At 40.3% G+C, this 22,389-nt stretch overlaps 2 protein-coding genes across 2 annotated transcripts; both read right to left on the minus strand.

Moving 5' to 3' along the window:
- Positions 1-5,667: 5,667 nt before the first annotated feature.
- LOC134083686 (vascular cell adhesion protein 1-like) lies at positions 5,668-6,514 on the minus strand. The gene is made up of 3 exons (XM_062539823.1): positions 6,178-6,514; positions 5,860-5,953; positions 5,668-5,749 (listed from the first exon to the last, which is right to left on the minus strand). Exons 1-3 carry the CDS (start codon positions 6,461-6,463, stop codon positions 5,686-5,688), a joined length of 444 nt encoding a protein of 147 aa, XP_062395807.1. The 5' UTR covers positions 6,464-6,514; the 3' UTR covers positions 5,668-5,685.
- A 1,516-nt stretch (positions 6,515-8,030) lies between these two features.
- LOC134076884 (B-cell receptor CD22-like) lies at positions 8,031-10,924 on the minus strand. Its single transcript, XM_062532169.1, has 3 exons — positions 10,796-10,924; positions 10,425-10,682; positions 8,031-8,308 (listed from the first exon to the last, which is right to left on the minus strand). Exons 1-3 carry the CDS (start codon positions 10,905-10,907, stop codon positions 8,031-8,033), a joined length of 648 nt encoding a protein of 215 aa, XP_062388153.1. The 5' UTR covers positions 10,908-10,924.
- Positions 10,925-22,389: the final 11,465 nt, after the last annotated feature.

Below are 22,389 nucleotides of genomic sequence, written 5' to 3' on the forward strand. Positions count from 1 at the left end.
AGCTTTAGCACCTGAGGCCCAAAGTTCAAGGGCAAATGGGGTGACCCTTCTCTCCTCTCACTAAAAATGGTGTAAGAAGTGGGCTGGCATGCTGTGGAGCCATCCAAGGCATGCCCAGTGTGTACCTGTTGTATGAATCGCAATAGAGAACCCTAGGTTAGGTTGACCCTTGAATGTGGGACCCCAAATATGATTTAGGCATGGCTTAGAGGGTAGGAGAAGTCTGTCAGGGGTGTATGTGAATGATACCTATGTCTCTCTGTTTGTACAGTATGGATTTGCACACTCTCTCAAGGGAGGGGGGGGGGCTCTATGACGGTATACGCCTCACTACAGTTGAATATGTCCTCTGACTGCAATAGAACCCTATACATTTGGGGAATGAAAGGCATCCAAATTAAATACAGTGACTTAAATGATGACATTATTTAATATAAACTTTGGTCTTGATTACAACAATTACGTTATGGCCCTAAAGGAAGGCTATATATTTCCAAGGCGGACTGCACTATGGCAATATCACCATGATATAGTCACTTTAGGGCCCATTCACACTAGGTCCGCTGGACCGGACCCGGGTTCGTTTGGTCCGATGGTCCGGCTGTTTTTGATAGTGTGAACGCAACCGTACCGAACTCGGGTGTGGACCCGGGACCGGACTCGGATCCGCCTGAAAAGGTGGTCTCGGGTCCGGTTCGCTAGAACCCTGGAGCAGGTTGCTAAGCAAACATTCTGAAGATTCTAAAGAATCTTTACCTTTGTCCTCTTCATTGCACTGCCTTTTGCTGTGTTGCCAAGTGATATTTTGTAAACAGAATTCTGGAAGTTCGTGTTAATTATGACGCAAACGGACCCGGGTCCGCAGACAAACATGTAATGTGAACAGAGACCAACTACGGCAGAAATAACCGCACTCGGGTCCGGTCCAGCTAAACGGACCTAGTATGAAAGCAACCTTATTGTCCAAAATACAGTTAAATCTGCCTTATGTTAGGTTAACAACTCAATGTATCAGAGCATACCTAATGTAAGCTTAATTAGATTCATTTTTAAAACATTTATAATTAAATAAAAGTAAGTTTTTAAAGAAAAATGGGATTTTATAGCATTTTCCACGACTGCGCATTGTTGCCATATGGCAACAAATTACCAACTACCCCCCTTTAATTTTTTTTTTACTTTTTTTTTTTCAATTTTCATTATTTAAACCATTTTAAATAAGAAACAAACATTAAAAAAATGTTTTAAGTATAGGTGATAATTCATGCAATAGAGGGTGTAATATTGACATTGTGGAAAGTTTACATAGCTTAGGCCAGTGTTTCTTAACTGGTGGGTCAGAACCTAAAAGTGGGTTGTGGTACTGATCTGAGTGATGGGTCACGGAGCTTGTGGCTAAAAATAAATTAAAAATCGCCAATTTAAAATGTCAGGGTTAGGGTTAGGGTTGTCAGTCATTGCCATGGCATGGACATAGACAATGTTTATGTGACAGGTCATGTTAGATATAATTTTAGGGAGCTAATTTTATAAAAGTATGCATCATTTTAAGATATCATGTTAAACAAGTTGGCTGCAACCCTTAATACTTGAAGTAGAAAATGGATTCACTTAAATTGAGGACAAAATAAGACAGAAACCCCTGTGTGCTGGGTGGGGTTTTTTCTCACTTCCACTTTGTAGCGTGAGAGATGTCAAGTATGGCGTGTGGTGTGAGAATGGGTCAAATAGTGTGACTGTCAAGCTCAAAGCGTGAGAGTATGGTCTTTGTCCTTCAATTTAGAAGTGTGGTGTTTGGTGCATGGTTTTACTCATGCATGTGTGCTAATTTAACAACTTGAGCCTGTTTCTGTTTATCTAGATGCCACCCTTGAATTAACCAATGCCCCACTAGGGCCACCCTAGTTACAAATCTCTAGAATCGCAACTGGCTATAGTTACAGCAAGCAACACTCTAATGTTGACCCTGTATAGCACAAAGGAGATAACAGCTTTAGGCTAGAAGGAACTATTGCTAGGATGACAAACCTCTGAAACCCCTGTCCCTGAGTAGACGTTGGAACTGGAGTAGCCACATGCATACAAGAATATGGCACCTGTTGAAGATACAGTAGATACTAGAATAATGTTTTCTCAGATCAATGTTTATTTGAGTAATGTACAGTATGCAAGTCAGTGTGTGTGTGTGTGTGTGTGTGTGTGTGTGTGTGTGAGACATAGTGACATAGAGTAGAGGGAGACTGTGTGTGTGTGTGTGTGTGTGTGTGTGTGTGAGAGAGAGAGAGAGAGAGAGTTGTAACAAAACAGATTATATCACAGCACAACAGGTAGGTAAATATTAACCCTGTCCAGTCTGGCATGGAGGGGGGTGGAGAGGATGGTGGAGGACTCGGGGCAGGAGATGTAGTGAGTGTTCAGGAGGTGGAGTATATTACAACAAAGCTGCAGTTAATTATGAGATCCATGTATTTTACACGGATATGTATGAACATTTATTGCCTTCACATTTCTTAGATAGGGATGACATATTCATATTTATAAATATTACATTCAAATGTGCATATTATGTCTTAGAAATGAATGACATACAACACACACTTGCGATTGCAGGTCATGTACTTAACATGGGATGTGAAAACAGCCTGGGTTGAGACAGAGAAAATAGAAGTACAGCCCTGTCTGCTACATAAAATGTAAGTAAAGCATGTTCAGATTCACTCTGAAGGTTAAGTCCTTATTTTCTAGAAATCCTAAAGCATAATAACATTGTGACTGTGCTGCCCATGAAATCGGAAACCTACTAAGGCAGGGCAGTGTTGATTTTGGTTTCATTTACAACATCTGTACAAAGTAGAGTTTCTTGTAGTTTTTGCACTTAACACTGAATGGACAGAAAGAGGGACATGATATGTTTGACTGAATTCACAAAACATGCATGAGATTAGAAGACAAATATGCATAACAGTCATAAACTAAAAACAAAAAACTGAAACATAAAACATCTTAAAAGATGAATACAGTGTATATATCTAACATGCATGGAAATAAGAAAAAATATACATGTTAAAAACAAATAGCAGGCATATAGTCTTTCAGCACTACACAAGTTTAATATACTGACTTTTACATGTTTGCTAATGGCTGTTTAGTTTATGTTATACCCTCTTATGAACACTGCAGTAGATCACAGCTAGCTCCCCCTCTGGCTGGTCAAGAGAACTGCAGGGAAACATGAGCACAGTCACAGAGGTTAGCGTAACAGCAAACAAGTTAAAGAATAGGGCCCAAGTTTGAGAATCACCTCCCAGCAGACAGTTTGCAACTATTTGATATGCAATTTACTATCCATGATCCAAATCCATATAAACAAATATGTTTATACTTACTTACTTTATATGCCTTCCGTTTTAGACCCCGAAGCCATTTGTTTTGAGAATAACGGCTGGCTGATGAAGTTATTGGCTGGCTAGCCGGCTCAGCCAAAACCTAAATGGCTGCTGCAGCCGCCAAATTTTTAATGGCTGATAATGGCTTAAGTTGCCTCTTCATGCCTACAGATGCCTATGTTGTACTAGATCTCAATACACAATGTTATTATATCATTTTTAACAAAGCTCTGCACATTTCACTTCAATGTAGACTGAAGCATGCATTGTGAACTAGCGCAGCAATTTCTGGAGATGGTGAAATGCTGCAGTCGCAGTAATATCGCATGCTGTAAATCTGTCCGCTCCAAAATACGTTTCATATCATCAATCTTTGGTTTTGATGTTTGTGCAACCGGGCCCTGAAGATTTTCAAGTCCGAGTAGAACTTCGTAGGAATTAGGAAAGTATATGAAAAGCGAGATCAAAATAAGGCTACCGTTGGCTTCTTTCCCCCATTTCATCTCAGCGCGAGAAAGCAAAAACATTGCAGAGAACGTGGACTTTTAATTGGCCGTCAACTCACTGAGTCCTGTGTATCGTAGCAACGAGCACAAGACTGATGTGGTGAATACAGTGGGAAAACCTTGTGTATCGTTTATTTTTCGTACCCTCTATGTGATATAATTGTTTTTAGATGCAACAAGTCCAAGTCTAAGTTTGGCTCAGCCAAAGTTTATCAGATAGCGGCTCAATTTGGCTTACAAAAATTATTGGCTGGCGGCGGCTGAAATTCTAAATGGCGCAAATGGCGGCGCGTGGCGGCGGCTTCGGGGTCTGTTCTGTTTAACAAAAACATTGATGCATACATCAAAATTCATGGCTACACTCATCGCTAACGCCACCAGCAGTGACATGGGTCTGACGATGGGTAACAAAGTAAAAACATGACGTTTAGTTCATTAGGTTAGCTACACTGATTGGTGACACATTTTGATTAGCATATCTCCATTGAAGGCTGCAGAAGAGATAACCCTATGTGTAAATTATAAAGGCTTACTTTCATTTGGATGTGGAATAGGCTACACCACAAGACTGAAATCCCAATGCTCTATGACAGTGATATTTTCATCAGTGATGATAACCTACTCCAAGCAGCCTGATTGACGGGAGGCCCTTTTGTCAGTTGCCCAAATTCCAGATGGCCAGTCCATCACTAAAGGTATATTGCTCAACACTGCTATTGGTCGGCTTTAACCAAATGTTTTATTAATTGAATTCAGCCTGGCTCTGCCCACTCTGTGTGAGTTCCCATTACCACAGAGAGATTGCATTCTTGAACTTGGGCCCATAGAGAAACATGTATGAAACGTGAAGAAAAGTGGAATAGGAGGCATGAAAAATACAGGTTAAGTAAGGAAAACATAATAAATAAATTATTAATTTTCCGAAAAGCTAAATCAAATACATTTTTCTCCAAAGTATTATAAAAACTATACAAAGGCAAACTATACATTGATTAGCCAATGTTTGTATTAACCACACTGAGAGAAGAAAAAGCATGTGATGACATTGATAAATAAGATCCAGTACAGTACATACCCTTTGACACCACCTGGCTTTTTGAACTGGACACTGGCATACTGAACATCATCATCCTCCTGAGTTCCTGCAGTCTGTCTGGAGCGTTTGGGCTGGACACTGGCATATAGGGCATCGCCCACCTGAGCTCCTGCAGTCTGTGTGGGGCTGTGGGGCTGGATGGTGGAGTAGTGAACATCATCCTCTGCTCCTCCTGCAGCTTCAACACTGTTGGGACCTGCAGCTCTGTCCTGCCTAGGCTTCGTGAAGTCGATGTTGGAGTGCAAAACATCATCATCCTATAACAGTGAAGAAAACATGTGTGATTAGCTGCTTTTTACTAGCCTGGCTATCACCATACTAAGCTCGATCTTTTTTAAGATTGAACATTATTATGGGGAGTCTGCGCTTTATTTCTACTGCTCAAGAGACATGCTCTCTCGGAGGATGGGCGGGACTGTCGAGCTCTATTAGCATCGTTCAAATGACTCCGTACGCTTTGATAATCCTTCAAGCAATCAGACCAACGATCCGGTGCATCTTTTGGATAAACTAGTTTGTGATTGGAGCCAAAGGTTGTGGATAGGAAGCAGGGGAGATAAATGTGCAAATTTCCAGTCTGAGCTGCCGGGCGAAATCCAAATGTGCCTGCATCAGCCAGGGTTCACTCAGTCTAGCTTTTCACATCATGACCATGTTCATGTTACACTGGACATATTGCCAAAAATGCCGGGCGAAGTCATGTCACCTGTTTGTCTTCACTTGATGTCCTTTTAGTGTTTGTTGCCACAATTGTACTTTGCCTATGGACAAAAAAAACATATAAAGAGGATGTTGTGAGAATCCCTCTGCATTGCCTACAGTACCTGTGAAAAAGTTTAGAGTTTATATATGCTCTCTCATCTGATCTCACCTAAATCTCCAAATGACACAGAGCAAAACCACAATTCCACAGACCGCCACTCCAACCAGAACTGCTATCATTATGGTCTGGTCATGGGCCATAGCTGTGATTGGCAGAGCAACAATGAAAATGATGAATTGAGATTAGCCTCAAATTGAGACTCAAATTGACAACAATATCTAATATAAACACTAAGAACTTCATGCTTTAAATGTGCTTTTGAACTCATATAACACCCTCATCAGAGACATCAGGAGGGTCCTGTTAATCAATCTTACTGGCTGCTCAACAGAGATAATACGATCATTGATTTATAGAATCACTCACTTAAAACCTCAACAGTTACACCAGGAGAGTCATGATGACCTATCCTATTGGCAGCTCGACAGAGATACTCTCCACTGTCCTCAGAACGGATCCTGCTGAAGGTGAGTGTGTTCTCCTCTCCTGACTCCAGTTCTGCAGCTCCACTCTTCTTGATCCAGGTGTATGTGAGTACTGGTGGGTCAGCTTCACTCATGCAGGTCAGAGTCACATTACTTCCCTCTGTTATTTCACCAGATGGAACAGACACAACTGTTGTGTTTTTTGGAGGATCTAGAGAAGAGGACATAGGGAACAGTATGTGATGGGTCAGCTTCACTCATGCAGGTGAGGGTCAGTAGGCTTCCCTCTTGTATGTCAAAAAATGGGTCAGAGTTAATCAGGGTACCCGCGGAGTCTTAAAAGTATTAAAAAGGTATTGAATTTAAGTTTCCAGAATTAAGGCCTTGAAAGTATTAAATTTCATCTTCCAAATCTTAAATTTTTCAACGGAGGTCTTAATTTTCAAAAGAAATGATCACTAGACAAGTCATAACTTAGTCAAATTATCACTAGACTTGTAGCGTAACGTGAACTAAATTCTCCGTGTCCATGATAAAGGTGAAGCTGCGTTGTGGTGCACGCTCAAACAGTGTGGTTTTCCCAGCACTCTGCTAATTTCCTCGTCTTTTTCGCGGCTAGACGAGGCTATGGCGATTAGCCTAAGCACACTGAATAGGCTTTCTGTTGTAGCTATCACATTTTATTTTCAGTCGTCGACAGTTATGGGGGTAAAATAAGTGATAATGCCGAGTTCAGAAAATCATGCTACATTTGTTCACCATCTAAAAGACGCGCAAGTCAGCACTTGGCAGCAAGTCAGCACAGCCAGCAGCTCCGTTTAAAATGTCTCTGCGTAAGCTAGCAAATTCTCAGCTGTGAAGAAATGTGTTCATAATCAACGTTATTCATAAACGTAGCATGCCTATGAAAAGGCTTTGCAGGATTATCCGATGACCAATTTATGGCTTCAATTTGTGTTTTACGTGGGTTCATGCCATTTTGCGCACGTTTCAAATGTTTAGTTGACTGCGTAATTTATCAGCTACAGCTGTATGATGACATTTCGTCCCGTGCATAAGGCTTAACAACTAGACTACTGTCACTCTACACGCCCTATGTCACGTTTTAATTTGTGAACTGGGCCAACAGAGTCCATTGTATTTTTTGTTTTTGGTTTGTTTTGCTCATTTATTGTGGATATTTAAAAATGTCTTCCAATTTCAGTTCCATATTCTTTAGAAATACAAGTTATTGATCTTCGAAAAGGTGTACCTGCATTATCTTGTAAACTCTTATTTTGTTATGTCAAACACTCAAATGTAGTTATTATTTGAGGTTTAATCTGGTGTTCGATATGATTTTATCTTCTCTGATGGGTGCGACAAATGTATTAAATTTCACTTGAAATGGTATTAAAAAGGTCTTAAAAAGTCTTAAATTTAGGTTAACAATCCTGGGGGTACCCTGTTAATATTTTGGTCTCATAAGAATCTTGATAAATACAAATAAATCATTGGATTCCCAGACTAATAAACAATAGAAAAATGAATAACTGATTAAAATAATAATAATAATAATAATAATACTGCTACTAATAATAAACTCAAATGGTTGGCTGTAGATCCATTGTACAAAAACAATCATGGTGGTTGTGGGGCCTACAGCTGAAAAACAGTTGTGACAGCATCCTTACCAACACCATATCGATTTGTGCCAAATTGCCTAAATAACTACCCTCCCAATCATGTGGAGTTAGAGTAATACTCACTTAAAACCTGGACAGACAATCAATTATGTTGATACTGTATATGAAATCACTCACACAAGACCTTGATTAACACAGCAGGAGAGTCCTGTTGACCAATCATATTGGCTGCTCGACAGACGTACTCTCCACTGTCCCGAATACGGATCTTGCTGAAGGTGAGTGTGTTCTCCTTTCCTGACTCCAGTTCTACAGCTCCGCTCTTCTTGATCCAGGTGTATGTGTGTACTGGTGGGTCAGCTTCACTCATGCAGGTCAGAGTCACATTATCTCCCTCAGTTATTTTACCAGATGGAGCAGACACAATTGCTGTGTTCTTTGGAAAATCTTGGTACAAATTGCAAACAGTTACACTATTACACCATAATCAAATAGCACAACTTTGCTTACCATCAACTTAAGATGTCACATCATAAAAAGAAACACAGGAACATCTCCTTTGAACAATGGACCAGGCATTTGATCACAATATACTGTTCAATTAGTGAATGTGGTCAAAATCAGGCTTTTTAGATCGCTAAAAACAGAAACCTGCATATTTTATCTTGTTTTTTTAACCTTAGTTTACTAACACATGACTCAAAGTCTGTAACTTGGCAATGATGGATCCCCAGGTCCTCTAACAGCACAGGTGTACATGGCTGTTGGTTACAATGGCTGGGTCATTCTCTAATTCAGGGTACATTCCATGTCAGCAAAAAAGCACAATAGCGCTGTCCTTTCTCAGTGGAACATTAAATGTCTCAATATAGTATATTAATTCAGTGTTACATATCTGTTATCTGCAGAGCTTAAACATTAACTGTTTTTGAGTTTTTTAAATAAAAAAAACTTCAGAGTTGGTCAACTATGTTACGGACAAACAGGGTGTTACAAAAAACATTAAATTCAGTCTTGCACTTGAAATGAAATGCAATTTAGAAGGTTCTTGAGTCTATTTCTGCAACACATACAATAGTTATTTAAAATTATTTTTAGAACCAACCTTTTTTTAAAGATGAATATGCAATGCATGTATAACCGTCCTTATGGACGCGGATATTTTTCATCATAAATCTCCATTAAAGCCATCTTTCATCATTAAAAAATATGTTTTAGTAAAGTCCAACCTATTCAAATAAGTAGAATGCTTAAAAATGTAAGAAACATCAATATTGGCTGTTTTAACGTTAAAAATCAAAGTGTAACCTAGGTGACAATGAAAATCACACGGTTGACACCATAACCTAGTTGACTGGACATACAGTATTCTTAACCATGGACAACATTTTATTCATGCAGAATTTAATTACCAAAGTTCCTTTTGGTGAAAACCTCTTATTTTAAATGCTAGATTATTAAACAATATACATAATTCCACAGAGAATGCATTGAAATGCACACTAGCAAAACTTTCATTTCACAAAGACTTGTGACGTAAAATCATCCTTTTTGTATTCAAAAATCTGAAATGAGTTAAGTAAAATAATATATCTATATAAAATGTGTGTATATTTAAAGGTCCAGTCGATATAAATGACATAGAAACAATTAATTATCACAATATTCCATAGATCACTGATGTAACTTAGTTGACAGATAGTTGAGCTCCGGTGTAACTTAGTTGAAAAATAGAGCTCACCGTAACTTAGTTGACTGTAGCTTAGTTGACAATTTCCATATTTCTTCCCCATAACAGAAATGGTGGACCTAGCCTAGCTAACCACATGTCATTTTTTAGAGCAGGTTAATGGAAGAATTCCACACAAAATGGAATTATAATGAATAAAACTTTTTTAGTCATGATAATGTACATAACATAGTTGATGGTTAATAATACGCTCGTTGACAATATGCTTTTCAACATCAAATATTCAAAAAACTGAGAGGAGACTCGCCATGGTGTGTTTGAAATGACCGCCGCAGAGGAAAATGACATCACATTGTGCTGGTCACATGGTCTTGGGACAAACCATTTTTGAGTTACCGGGGGAGGTTTTGTTTGTAACATAGTTGACCAACATTTTGTGGACATGAATAAATTATATTATTTTAAGTATTTAAAATTATTTCCTTTAATATTAAGACTTTTGAAAAAGACTGCACAAATAATGTATTTATTTCAATGGTTTTAATGGATGTTTTTGGACCCTCAACTTTCTCACATTGAAATCGGACATGGACAAAACTGTACATTTAGGGCTATAATGACACATTTTAAGCAAAATGAAGAATATATTTCACATATTGTCTGTGATGTTATTTCATGAAGCAAGTATACAAACAAAATGTTATTTGTTTGAAGAAATTTGATTGTCTAAGTATATTTAACATCAGTGGACATGCAGTGTACCCTAAATTATAGAATCACCCAGCTGATATTCAGTAATAGTAGTACGGCAGCTTCTCTTCTTGGATCCTTAAAAATAGAAACTTTGCTTTTGGTGTGATGACCTATACTCACACATGACTTTCATCTTCATGGGTGGAGATGGGAGACCCTCATGTCCTCTAACAGCACAGGTGTAGCTGCCCTCATCTTTATAGCTGACTGGGTGGAGCTGCAGCTGGTTGTAGATGATCTGCTTCTCTTCTACGGGACGTCCATCTTTACTCCAGATGAATGAAGGGCTGTCGGGTAGATTGCAGGTGGTTTTGCAGGTGAGAGCCACACGATTACCCTCAGTCACTCTTTCTTGGCTAGATGAAACAATCTGCAGATCTAGGAAAAGTATGAATACAGTATATATATATTTTTCATATGTGGATGTAAGTAATTTGACAAAAAGTATCATTATTAATATTATCATATAGATCCAGCTTGTGTTTATTTACCAGTTATTTTCAAAGAAATTCCTGGTGTGCCTGTCATTTTTTGTTTGTCTACATTGGTAATAATTCTACAGTAATACTGATACTGTCCATCTGCTTTGGTTAGGTGAATCATGTTCAGAAAACACTCCCTTTGTTTATTTTTACTGTCCATTGTGACCCTTTGCTCGTAAATTACATGTGCTGATAAATCAGAATGAACTGTGTCTTTGTTTGTCCAAAACACTTCTTCAACTGTAAGATAGCTCGGGTAGGTGTAAGAGCAGGACATGGTGACTGATGATCCCTCCAGAGCACAGATGTGTGTATGGCTGTATGTAACACTCCACTCTGGACCGCCTGCAACACAAATCAGATATGAAACAGTGAATTAGGCATGGCGTGCTTAAAGGAACCGTATGTTAGAAATGTATTTCAATTAATCATAAAATGGCCCTGATACTGTATGTCACTAGACATTAAGAAATCATGCTTATTTCAAAAACGTGTATCACTGATAACAGTAGTCCGGCCAGAATATTGTCATTTTAAAAATTGAAGTTGCTGCCGTCAACTGATGTTGATGTTTACATGTTGTGTTTTGGCCTGATGCACCACCGTCTACCTATCTACTAATCATGAAGTCAGTCGTGTTTCAGCATCCGGGTTGCCAGCTCTGCTCTAGTTACCACAGCTGTGGTTTACACTGGTCTACAGTGTTTTGAACGTGATTGCAGTACCAGTTTTGGCCAGAATCGCCACATATGGTTCCTTTAAATTCCCTAATGGACAGATACTTGAACACTTGACATTTTTATTGTGTCACCATGTAAGTCTTGCTGCATACTTTAAAGTAACATTCTAATTTAGACATAATGCATATTGGAGATGCTAAAGAAATAGCTTGTGGCAATGTCATGCTGTAACCATATACTTGTACCATACCATATAAATGAATTGTTATCAGACTACATGTGTTAATTGATGCTTCAGTAAATTTGTCTAAAACTTGAATGTTGTTTTTCTTTTTGCCATTTAGAATCTACATTGGTCCCATCCCTGATGGCTAATACAGACACACATTCACACCAGAGAAATGAAGAGTTCAAGGAAAGCTCCTCTAAAATGACAGAAAAAGATGTTTTTTAAAATGTTGTCTTTCTATGTTTGCTTTACATTTAAATGTATTCACAAAAGTTCCTCCCCCTTGAAAAACATAAAATGTTCTAAATTATTATATTTTGTTAACCAAGGACCAACCACTCTAATCCATCAAGGACCAACCACTCTAACCCATCAAGGACTAATAATCACTCTTACCCCAATAGTTGCTCACCCCTCCCTTCAGTATTCCTTTCAGATAATTTCCACAAAGTTTCATTTTTGTTTGGGGACCAGACTGCCTCCACTTAGTTTGTCTGTAGTTGTTTGTTTTATTTTTTATTATAATGTTGCCCAATGTATTCAAACTTCCTTTGGTTAAATCCCTGGTAATATTTACCCAATATTGACCCAAAACATATGCAAATTCAGTTTTATGGCTTTCTTATATGTTTGAATGAGCAATCCAAGTTTCATTCAAATCAGTGCCGATGTGGTCCAAAAGTGTGATGATTTTACATGGAACGACCCTTCTGTCCACATACAGACATATCTCTCACTCACCTTTACAGTTCCGCCATTTACCCCTAACATAGTTCTGGGTGGTGGCGCACCAAAGAGCTGATTCGTCCTTAGTGGTACAGTCACTATATGCATTGCCATTATAGTGGAAGGGGAACACACAGGGCTCATCTGAGGCTGTGCCCACAGTCACCATAGAAACTGCAGCAGAGAGCAGATAGGTGGCAGAGATGAGGTTAGTAAGCAATTACAACCAATCCAAATAAAACAATAATCATATAAGATATTGGCACTTTTAACAGATCCATGCACAAAAAAACAAAACAAAACAGCCTCTCTGAGAGTGGGGCAGTGGGCTGGACAATGGATTTCTGCATGATGATTGGAGGAACTGTTAATGTGGGTGGACCCCGTTTTGATTGACAGTGTTATTAGTACATATTAAGATTTTGAGGCCTCAAAGGACAATACAGTAGCCTAGTAATACTAGGACAAATTGACTATTTGTATTCTCCTATTCCATTGATATAAAACATAGACTATAGGCACGTACACAGATACAGACAGGCATGCATGCACAGCCACACATGTGCACGCACACACACACACACACACACACACACACACACAATCACCAAAATAACTGTTCACTCAGTGCAAATTCTGCATCCATTTTATATGCTCATCAAACTCAACATAGCCTGCCATAGTCTTTCTCTCTGTCTGTCATTTAAAATGGCCGTTGGTCCACACTGGCTCCATCATTGATAGGACACAGCATAACACAAGATAAGCCGCTTTTATAAAGTTGAAAAAGGAGGAAGTTTGTCTCTCTCTAAATCGTTGACCATCTGAACTTAGCACTAAAAGCAACAACAACAAAAAAACAATATTGCTGACATGATTTTACCAGAAATAACTGAAACTCCCAATGTCAGACATTGACAGGAAGTTGCTACTTACTTGGAATCATGATCAAAATGCGCAGGGACAGAAAATGCGATCTTTGTGACATCATTGGGCCAGTTAGCTGTGAAATGCAAACATTTATTAACCCTAATATCTTGTGTTACTGCATGCCAGTGGGTTTTCCCAACATTTGGTGTGTATTAATATAATGTATGCCTTTATCTAACCATAATTTAATTGACCGGTGCCTTGCATTGCTGTCCATTGGTGCAGCAAAAGTTAAACATTTCTCAACTTTTTAACAGAGGAAACGGGAGCAAAGCAACGTAACAGAATTTCAATACACTTCAGCAACGGCTGACGCCAATGAAAAGTGAACGAGATGCATCTCCAGCACTGCATTCAGTGCAAGCATGTGTGAGCACTGTCACACAATCAGTTTAATGCAGCAAATAATAAATAAGCTGTGCTAATATGTATGTGATTTAGATAAATAGAAAATCTGCGAAAAAAAGAGAATAATTACAGTGTATTTACTTTGTCTAGCTGATCTTGAATGGTGTCCTGTCTTCTCCGGAAAAGAAGAACACTTCGGTTTGTCACTTACAGTAGACGTCGTCATCGCCTGCTGCATACAATTGCACAGAAGGCAGCATGGGCAGGCCAATGATCTACAGTAACTGCAGAGACGTTGAATATGTTCAAAATGAGAAATGAGGAAGATGGGACACCACTGTGACATATAGTAAGACCAGTCCAGTATTCTGCTAGCTGGTGCTTAAGAGGTCGTCTAGCTGCTCTTGAACAGAAAAGAAGTTTGTTCAAATCTACACACCTATCACGACTGAAACATGTAAGGCTCATTTACTTATACATTTGGACATGCTCAACATCGATTGTGCAGTTACTATAAATCATCTTCATATCGCTCCAATATGGCCGTGCTTAGGCGTGGCTGTGGACAGGAAGTGGGCATTACGCACTGAAGAATACCACTCTGGGTCTGTTGGACTCTATAAACACATCTCTCATGTTTCTATGTGTGTGTGTGTGTGTGTGTGTGTGTGTGTGTGTGTGTGTGTGTGTGTGTGTGTCTGTGTGTGTGTGTGTGTGTGTGTGTTTGTGTGTGTGTGTGTGTGTGTGTGTGTGTGTGTGTGTGTCTGTGTCTGTGTCTGTGTCTGTGTGTGTGTCTGTGTCTGTGTCTGTGTCTGTGTCTGTGTCTGTGTCTGTGTCTGTGACTGTGTGTGTGTGTCTGTGTGTGTGTCTGTGTGTGTGATTTACAAATCTTGCAGTTGATTCTCGAGAATGGTGGGTATTTTAACACTTTGAATGCCACATCATATCAAAGACATGCCTTTCTGCAGTCCTGCATTATTCATCCCATCCACAGTCCTGACATAACTGACTGCTGTTTCTGGAGGCAAGTAGAGCCATTTCCTGGTACAGCGACTCAGGCAGCGACTTCTGCTCTGTTTGAGGAGGAGCAGAAGGGAGGGGGAGGAAGGGGAGGAGGTGATGGCAGATGAAGAGGTGGGGGTGGTGATGGGGCTCTGATGCTGTTGGATGATACACAACATGACGAGTTTAGAATATGTTGTCATCTACTTGGTGGTGGTCATTGTAAGCATTGCAATGTCTAAAGTTGAAAAAAATCTTTTTGACAAATCAATCAAGAACTTGGCAAATACATGTAAATTGTCACAACTGTGAGATGACTTGGGTTTACAAACCTACCCAGTGGCCTGCACATGTATAAATAAGATTTAGATGTTCTCTTTGTTTGCTGTTTTTTTTTTTTAAAAATATAGGGTTTTCCTTCCATTTTTGTTGGCCTAGCCTATGGAAAACTCAGCTGGCAATAAGCTATAATTGACAACCATAAATTAATCCCATAGGCTTCTTTTAACCAAATATTTCTGACTTTCTTAGGCCAAAAGCTGAATGTTATATTATTACATTTTTCTAAAGTGCATGGTTCCGGTCTTTGATTATGATTGGCTGAATCACGTTCAATGCAATTGTAAATCCTAGTATTACCACAGACCTTGACCGCATTTCGTTCTATAGTAATGCACTACCACAACTAGAAAAAAAGTTGGAGTGGCTGCATCTCAATGTTGGTGGAAGAATGATTATCTATTAATACATCGTTGCGTTGCTATGCCTTTGTTTCATGATATCTTGCTAGATCGAAGTAGTAACCATTTTAGAAAAGCAATAAGCCACACGATTCCGTGGTTCCGCTTCGCGTCGTGCCTAACAACGCCCCTTAGCTGTTCTAAATTCAGCATAAACCACAGCCTCTCGGGGCGTATTCTGTAAATGTACATTTTATCACACACAATCTTTCTTCTTAAAAAAAGAAATGAAAAACATTTTGGTGTTGCTATAGCCAGGGGCGTAGCCAGAGGGGTGGCTCCGGGTTGCACAGGCCACACTTGAAATTCAATTGGCCACCCCAGGTGCCACCCCAAAATCCTAGTCTACGATTCGCCATTAACAGTCAAAGGCGAGACCTTTCTTGATGCACTTGCAGCGCACTAGTTTGAAATATCAGGGTTCAGAAATATAAGCAATCTAGCAAACATGCTAGCAGTTATAGGCTACATGGCTTATTGTTTTTAGCATAGCTTACAATAGGCCTGCTTGCACTAACACGCAAACATATACAGTATTTACCTATCGAATCTGCCAGTGCCCTTTTGGCATTTACAGTATCTTATCACACACACACAAAACCCAGTATTGCGACTGTGGAATCATGTCATGTAGGCACATTTTTATATCTACCAACTCTACCTACTCAGCCAACACTGAGTATATGTTGTATCATGAGTAGTCTATTGCCCAAATGTAATATTGACATTGTGGAAAGTTTACATAGCTTAGGCCAGTGTTTCTTAACTGGTGGGTTGGAACCCAAAAGTGGGTTGTGGTACTGATCTGAGTGATGGGTCACGGAGCTTGTGGCTAAAAATAAATTAAAAATCGCCAATTTAAAATGTCAGGGTTAGGGTTAGGGTTGTCAGTCATTGCTATAGCATGGACATAGACAATGTTTATGTGACAGGTCATGTTAGATATAATTTTAGGGAGCTAATTTTATAAAAGTATGCATCATTTTAAGATATCATGTTAAACAAGTTGGCTGCAACCCTTAATACTTGAAGTAGAAAATGGATTCACTTAAATTGAGGACAAAATAAGACAGAAGCCCCTGTGTGTGGGGTGGGGTTTTTTCTCACTTCCACTTTGTAGTGTGAGAGATGTCAAGTATGGCGTGTGGTGTGAGAATGGGTCAAATAGTGTGACTGTCAAGCTCAAAGCGTGAGAGTATGGTCTTTGTCCTTCAATTTATGAGTGTGGTGTTTGGTGCATGGTTTTACTCATGCATGTGTGCTAATTTAACAACTTGAGCCTGTTTCTGTTTATCTAGATGCCACCCTTGAATTAACCAATGCCCCACTAGGGCCACCCTAGTCACAAATCTCTAGAATCGCCGCTGGCTATAGCTACAGCAAGCAACACTCTAATGTTGACCCTGTATAGCACAAAGGAGATAACAGCTTTAGGCTAGAAGGAACTATTGCTTAGATGACAAACCTCTGAAACCCCTGTCCCTGAGTACACGTTGGAACTGGAGCAGCCACATGCATACAAGAATATGGCACCTGTTGAAGATACAGTAGATACTAGAATAATGTTTTCTCAGATCAATGTTTACTTGAGTAATGTATGCAAGTCAGTGTGTGTGTGTATGTGTGTGTGTGTGTGTGTGTGTGTGTGTGTGTGTGTGTGTGTGTGTGTGTGTGTGTGTGTGTGAGACATAGTGACATAGAGTAGAGGGAGACTGTGTGTGTGTGTGTGTGTGTGTGTTGTAACAAAACAGATTATATCACAGCACAGCAGGTAGGTAGATATTAACTCTGTCCAGTCTGGCATGGAGGAGGGTGGAGAGGATGGTGGAGGACTCAGGGCAGGAGAGTGAGTGAGTGTGAAGGAGGTGGAGTATATTACAACAACGCTGCAGTTAATTATGAGATCCATGTATTTTACACGGATATGTATGAACATTTATTGCCTTCACATTTCTTAGATAGGGATGACATATTCATATTTATAAATATTACATTCAAATGTGCATATGTCTTAGAAATGAATGACATACAACACACAATTGTAATTGCAGGTCATGTACTTAACATGGGATGTGAAAACAGCCTGGGTTGAGACAGAGAAAATAGAAGTACAGCCCTGTCTGCTACATAAAATGTAAGTAAAGCATGTTCAGATTCACTCTAAAGGTTAAGTCCTTATTTTCTAGAAATCCTAAAGCATAATAACATTGTGACTGTGATGCCCATGAAATCGGCAACCTACTAAGGCAGGGCAGCGTTGATTTTGGTTTCATTTACAACATCTGTACAAAGTAGTTTCTTGTGGTTTTTGCACTGAACACTGAATGGACAGAAAGAGGGACATGATATATTTGACTGAATTCAAAAAACATGCATGAGATTAGAAGACAAATATGCATAACAGTCATAACAGTGCTATGTAAGCTGATGGACAAATTGAGGTAGCAAAAGCTGAGTTTTGAAGAATAAATAGCTGATGGACTGAATGTTTCTTTCACCGCAAACACTTGTTTTGGCCACTTTTTAAACTGAACTGCATTTCCCCTTTTGTGCTAGGAATGCATGCCTATTGCCTAAATACACGGTACATCACTGGTAACTTGGGGGACAAACAGAATAACATCCTGTAAGGTTGTTACTAGGTTGCAACTAGTCTTGCTGATCCTTGACTTATCACCTAATTGTGACCATTTAAGTGTCCACGACTATACAACCTTGACAGTGACAAGAAGGAGGCGGTCATTCCCAGCTGCACTTCCGGGGCCCCCTCTGGACAATTGCTTTCATTGATGCACTTATTCCTACTGCACTGTACCTTTCATATGTCACTATTTGTTTGGTCACTTTCTACTTTTTTTTCACTCTTACTGCACTCTATCCTTTCACATTTTCCTATTGTTGTTAGAATTGCTTTAAAAAAAAAAAAGTAAAATCTTAACCATGTTTTTTTTTTAGAATTGCTTTAACACTAGAAGCGCCGCGCCGTTCTGACCCACTTATACCTAGAAGCGCCGCGCCCCGGTCATTTGACCGCTTTGACGACCTACTAGAAGTGCCGTGCTGTTGTGAACTACTTAAAGCGCGGCGAGGCGGTCAAATGACCGCTGAGTCCTTAGACTGGGAGGCTTTTACTTACACATAATGATCGCAAGATGGCGCTTCGTGCACGAATGAAATCGTTTGGTCATAAATTCAGTTTGCACTAAGCCATGTCATTCGTGTCAGACCGTGTTGTTGATAATCTGTGGTTGTTTGTTTCATTATGACATACAGCACGTTTGAGTTATTAGGGCCCGAGCACCGAGGTGCGGCCACTGAAAGTGGCTGCACCGTAGGTGCAAGGCCCTATTGTTTTTGCTCAGATTATTATTAGGGCCCGAGCACCGAGGTGCGGCCACTGAAAGTGGCTGCACCGTAGGTGCAAGGCCCTATTGTTTTTGTACAGATTATTAGGGCCCGAGCACCGAGGTGCGGCCACTGAAAGTGGCTGCACCGTAGGTGCAAGGCCCTATTGTTTTTGCTCAGATTATTATTATTAGGGCCCGAGCACCGAGGTGCGGCCACTGAAAGTGGCTGCACCGTAGGTGCAAGGCCCTATTGTTTTTGCTCAGATTATTATTATTATTATTGGGGGCCAAGCAGCGAAGCTGCGAGGCAACCCATAGTGATTGTACGTATTCTTATTATTATTATTATTGGGGGCCAAGCAGCGAAGCTGCGAGGCAACCCATAGTGATTGTACGTATTCTTATTATTATTATTATTATTATTATTATTACACATTGCCCATTTCCCAGCCAACCATACACTCCAGAGTTCTGAAATTTGGCACACTCATTCAACTTCAAATTTGCCCGAATCTATTAAATTTTCAGACAACAAACCCCAAAACTCCAGCGCCACCAACAGGTCAGGCTGATTTATTCAAAAAGTTACCCAGGTCTCAAATTTTGTCCATTTCTTACCAAACTTATCACACATGACCTTCAGACAAGGCCACTCAAGACTTATCACTTTGTTAATAAATATTCAAAAGCGTTTGCCTGTCACAGCCAATCGAAGTTTAAAACGCACCAAAAACAGCATGTGAACCTATATCTCTATGTAACCAAAGAACCATACAGTAAAAAGTTGGGAAATTTGGTACACTTATTCTCCCTGAGCCAATGACCACTTACCCCAATTTTCAGACCCCAGACCCCAAAACTCCAGCGCCACCAACAGGTCAAAATTCATCAATTTTTCAACAACATTAATGCAAATAACTCTAAAATGCTTAGACCTATCAAGCTGAAACTTGCTCAGTGTATTAAGGCAAAAGGTATGGCCCCACCCACCAATTAACAAGACTTTTCCATTAACGCTGTAGCGCCACCAACAGACCAAGATCAGAACTTTCAAAAAGTTTCACAGGTCACAAATTTCATCCGATTCTCACCAAAATTTGCACACACTATCTTCAGACAATGCCTTCTTATTGAATTGCTTTTTGGAAGAATTGACAAAATTATTAGCCCTTAACAGCTAATCAAAATCGGCGGCGAAGCCGCCACACAGACATTAAACTTAAATCTCTATGGAAGCCATAGAACCATACAGTTAAACGTTTTGAAATTCAACACACGTATTCCTCTATGGCCAATGGCCACTTTCCCCAATTTACAGACTCTTAACCTCAAACCTCTAGCGCCACCAACAGGTCAAAATTCATCAATTTCTCAACAACATTAATGCAAATAACTCTAAAATGCTTAGACTTATCAAGCTGAAACTTGCTCAGTGTATTAACGCAAAAGGTATAGCCCCACCCACCAATTAACAAGACTTTTCAACAAACGCTGTAGCGCCACCAACAGACCAAGATCAGAACTTTCAAAAAGTTTCACAGGTCACAAATTTCATCCGATTCTCACCAAAATTTGCACACACCATCTACAGACCATGCCTTCTTATTGCATTGCTTTTTGGAACAATTGACAGAAGTGTTCGCCTCTAACAGCCAATCCAAATTGGCTGCGAAGCCGCCACACAGGAAGTGAACCTACATCTCAGCAAGGCTTTCACGTATCAAGACTTGGGAACACATCCCAAGGACACACACACACACAAAAAAAAAAAATTAGAAATTAATTTGGGCTATTTTCTTAACATCCACTCTCTCTCTGTCCCAAACCCAGACAAAAGCACACACACTCTCCTCTATGGTGGTTGTGGGGGGCAGGGGTTCCATTTGCACACGCCTACTCTTCCATTTCATGTGTTTTGACCACTAGGGGGGGCATTATATTCACAGTAACTCAGCTCATTTTTCATTAATGCTTTCATCGGAAGTCAGCTTATTTGTCATTAATGCTTTCATCTCACGCTCTCAAACCCAGACACAAGCACACACACTTTCCTCTATGGTGGTTATGGGGGGGGGGGGGTAGCTTTCCCACATTTTCCCATGGACTTCCTGGATGACCACTACGTCTGTCCACCTACCGGGTGGTAAGACACCTGGGATTTTCCGCTGCTGTGCCTCAGCCGGAGGCCATGTGAATCTTAGCAATGCCACAGCCTCGAAAGGGATAGAGGGACTTACTCACTGTTAAACATCCTGCTGGTTCATTCTCTATATATAGCCCACTCTCGCCACAGTTTTCTCTGCGACGGTGGGAGCTGAGCATTGTGGGTAAAGCCCTCCCAAAGAGTTTATTGGGAGCCAAGCAACAACATTAATGCAAATATCTCTGCTATGCTTGAACCTATCAAGCTGAAACTTGCTCAGTGTATTAAGGCAAAAGCCAAGGCCCCACCCACCAATTAACAAGACTTTTCCATGATTGCTGTAGCGCCACCAACAGACCAAGGTCAAAACTTCCAAAAAGTTTCCCAGGTCTCAAATTTCAACCGATTCTCACCAAAATTAGCACACATCATCTTCAGACCATGCTTTCTTATTGCCTTGCTTTGTGGAACAATTGACGGAAGTGCTCGCCTCTAACAGCCAATCCAAATTGGCGGCGAAGCCGCCACACAGGAAGTGAACCTATATCTCAGCAAGGCTTTCATGTACCAAGACCAAACTTAGAACATGGGCTCAGAACCCAATTAAGAGAGGCCTCAATAACTTTGGTGCCCTTTGACAACTGTGGGGGCGCTATAGTAACAGGAAGTAGGCTCATATCTCAGCAACGGTTTCAAGTATCAAAACCAAACTTGGTATATGGACTTGGGACCCCACCCTGAGGACGCACAATACATTTGGCGTACTCTGACCACTAGGGGCGCTATAATTAGCAAAACTTTCTCGGATCAACACCAAACTTGGTACGTGGACTTGTGGGCACATCCTGAGGACCTACTATAAATTTGGTGACGTTTGAACACTAGGGGCGCTATAATTAGCAAAACTTTCTCGTATCAACACCAAACTTGGTATGTGGACTTGTGAGCACATCCTGAGGACCTACACTAAATTTGGTGACGTTTGAACACTAGGGGCGCTATAATAAACAACACTTTCACCTATCGAAACCAAACTTGGTAAGTGGACTTAGGAACACATCCCAAGGACACACACACACAAAAAAAATTGAAATTAATTTTGGCTATTTTCTTCACATCTACTCTCTCTCTGTCTCAAACCCAGACACAAGCACACACACCCTCCTCTATGGTGGTCGTGGGGGGGGGGGGGGGGGGGGGGTGTTCCATCTGCACACGCCCACTCTCCCATGTCATCTCTTTCGACCACTAGGGGGGGTGCTATAATCACAGGAAGTCAGCTCATTTTTCAGTAATGCTTTCATCTCTCTCTCTCAAACCCAGACACAAGCACACACACCCTCCTCTATGGTGGTCGTGGGGGGGGGGGTTCCCATTCGCACACACCCACTCTCCCATGTCATGTCTTTTGACCACTAGGGGGGCGCTATAATCACAGGAAGTCAGCTCATTCTTCAT

This window comes from Sardina pilchardus, chromosome 1, assembly GCF_963854185.1.
Source record: "Sardina pilchardus chromosome 1, fSarPil1.1, whole genome shotgun sequence".
NCBI classification, from domain to species: domain Eukaryota; kingdom Metazoa; phylum Chordata; class Actinopteri; order Clupeiformes; family Clupeidae; genus Sardina; species Sardina pilchardus.

Excerpts from the sequence above, each read along its gene's own strand:
- LOC134083686 (XM_062539823.1), bottom strand. The coding sequence starts at position 6,463 with ATGTCCTCTTCTCTAGATCCTCCAAAAAACACAACAGTTGTGTCTGTT. Across the intron at positions 5,954-6,177 it reads TGTAACTGTTGAGGTTTTAA|CTATGGCCCATGACCAGACC; the intron begins GTGAGTGATTCT and ends TGCCAATCACAG. Across the intron at positions 5,750-5,859 it reads TGTGTCATTTGGAGATTTAG|GCAAAGTACAATTGTGGCAA; the intron begins GTGAGATCAGAT and ends TTTTGTCCATAG.
- LOC134076884 (XM_062532169.1), bottom strand. The coding sequence starts at position 10,907 with ATGATTCACCTAACCAAAGCAGATGGACAGTATCAGTATTACTGTAGA. Across the intron at positions 10,683-10,795 it reads AATTTCTTTGAAAATAACTG|ATCTGCAGATTGTTTCATCT; the intron begins GTAAATAAACAC and ends TACTTTTCCTAG. Across the intron at positions 8,309-10,424 it reads CATGAAGATGAAAGTCATGT|ATTTTCCAAAGAACACAGCA; the intron begins GTGAGTATAGGT and ends ATTTGTACCAAG.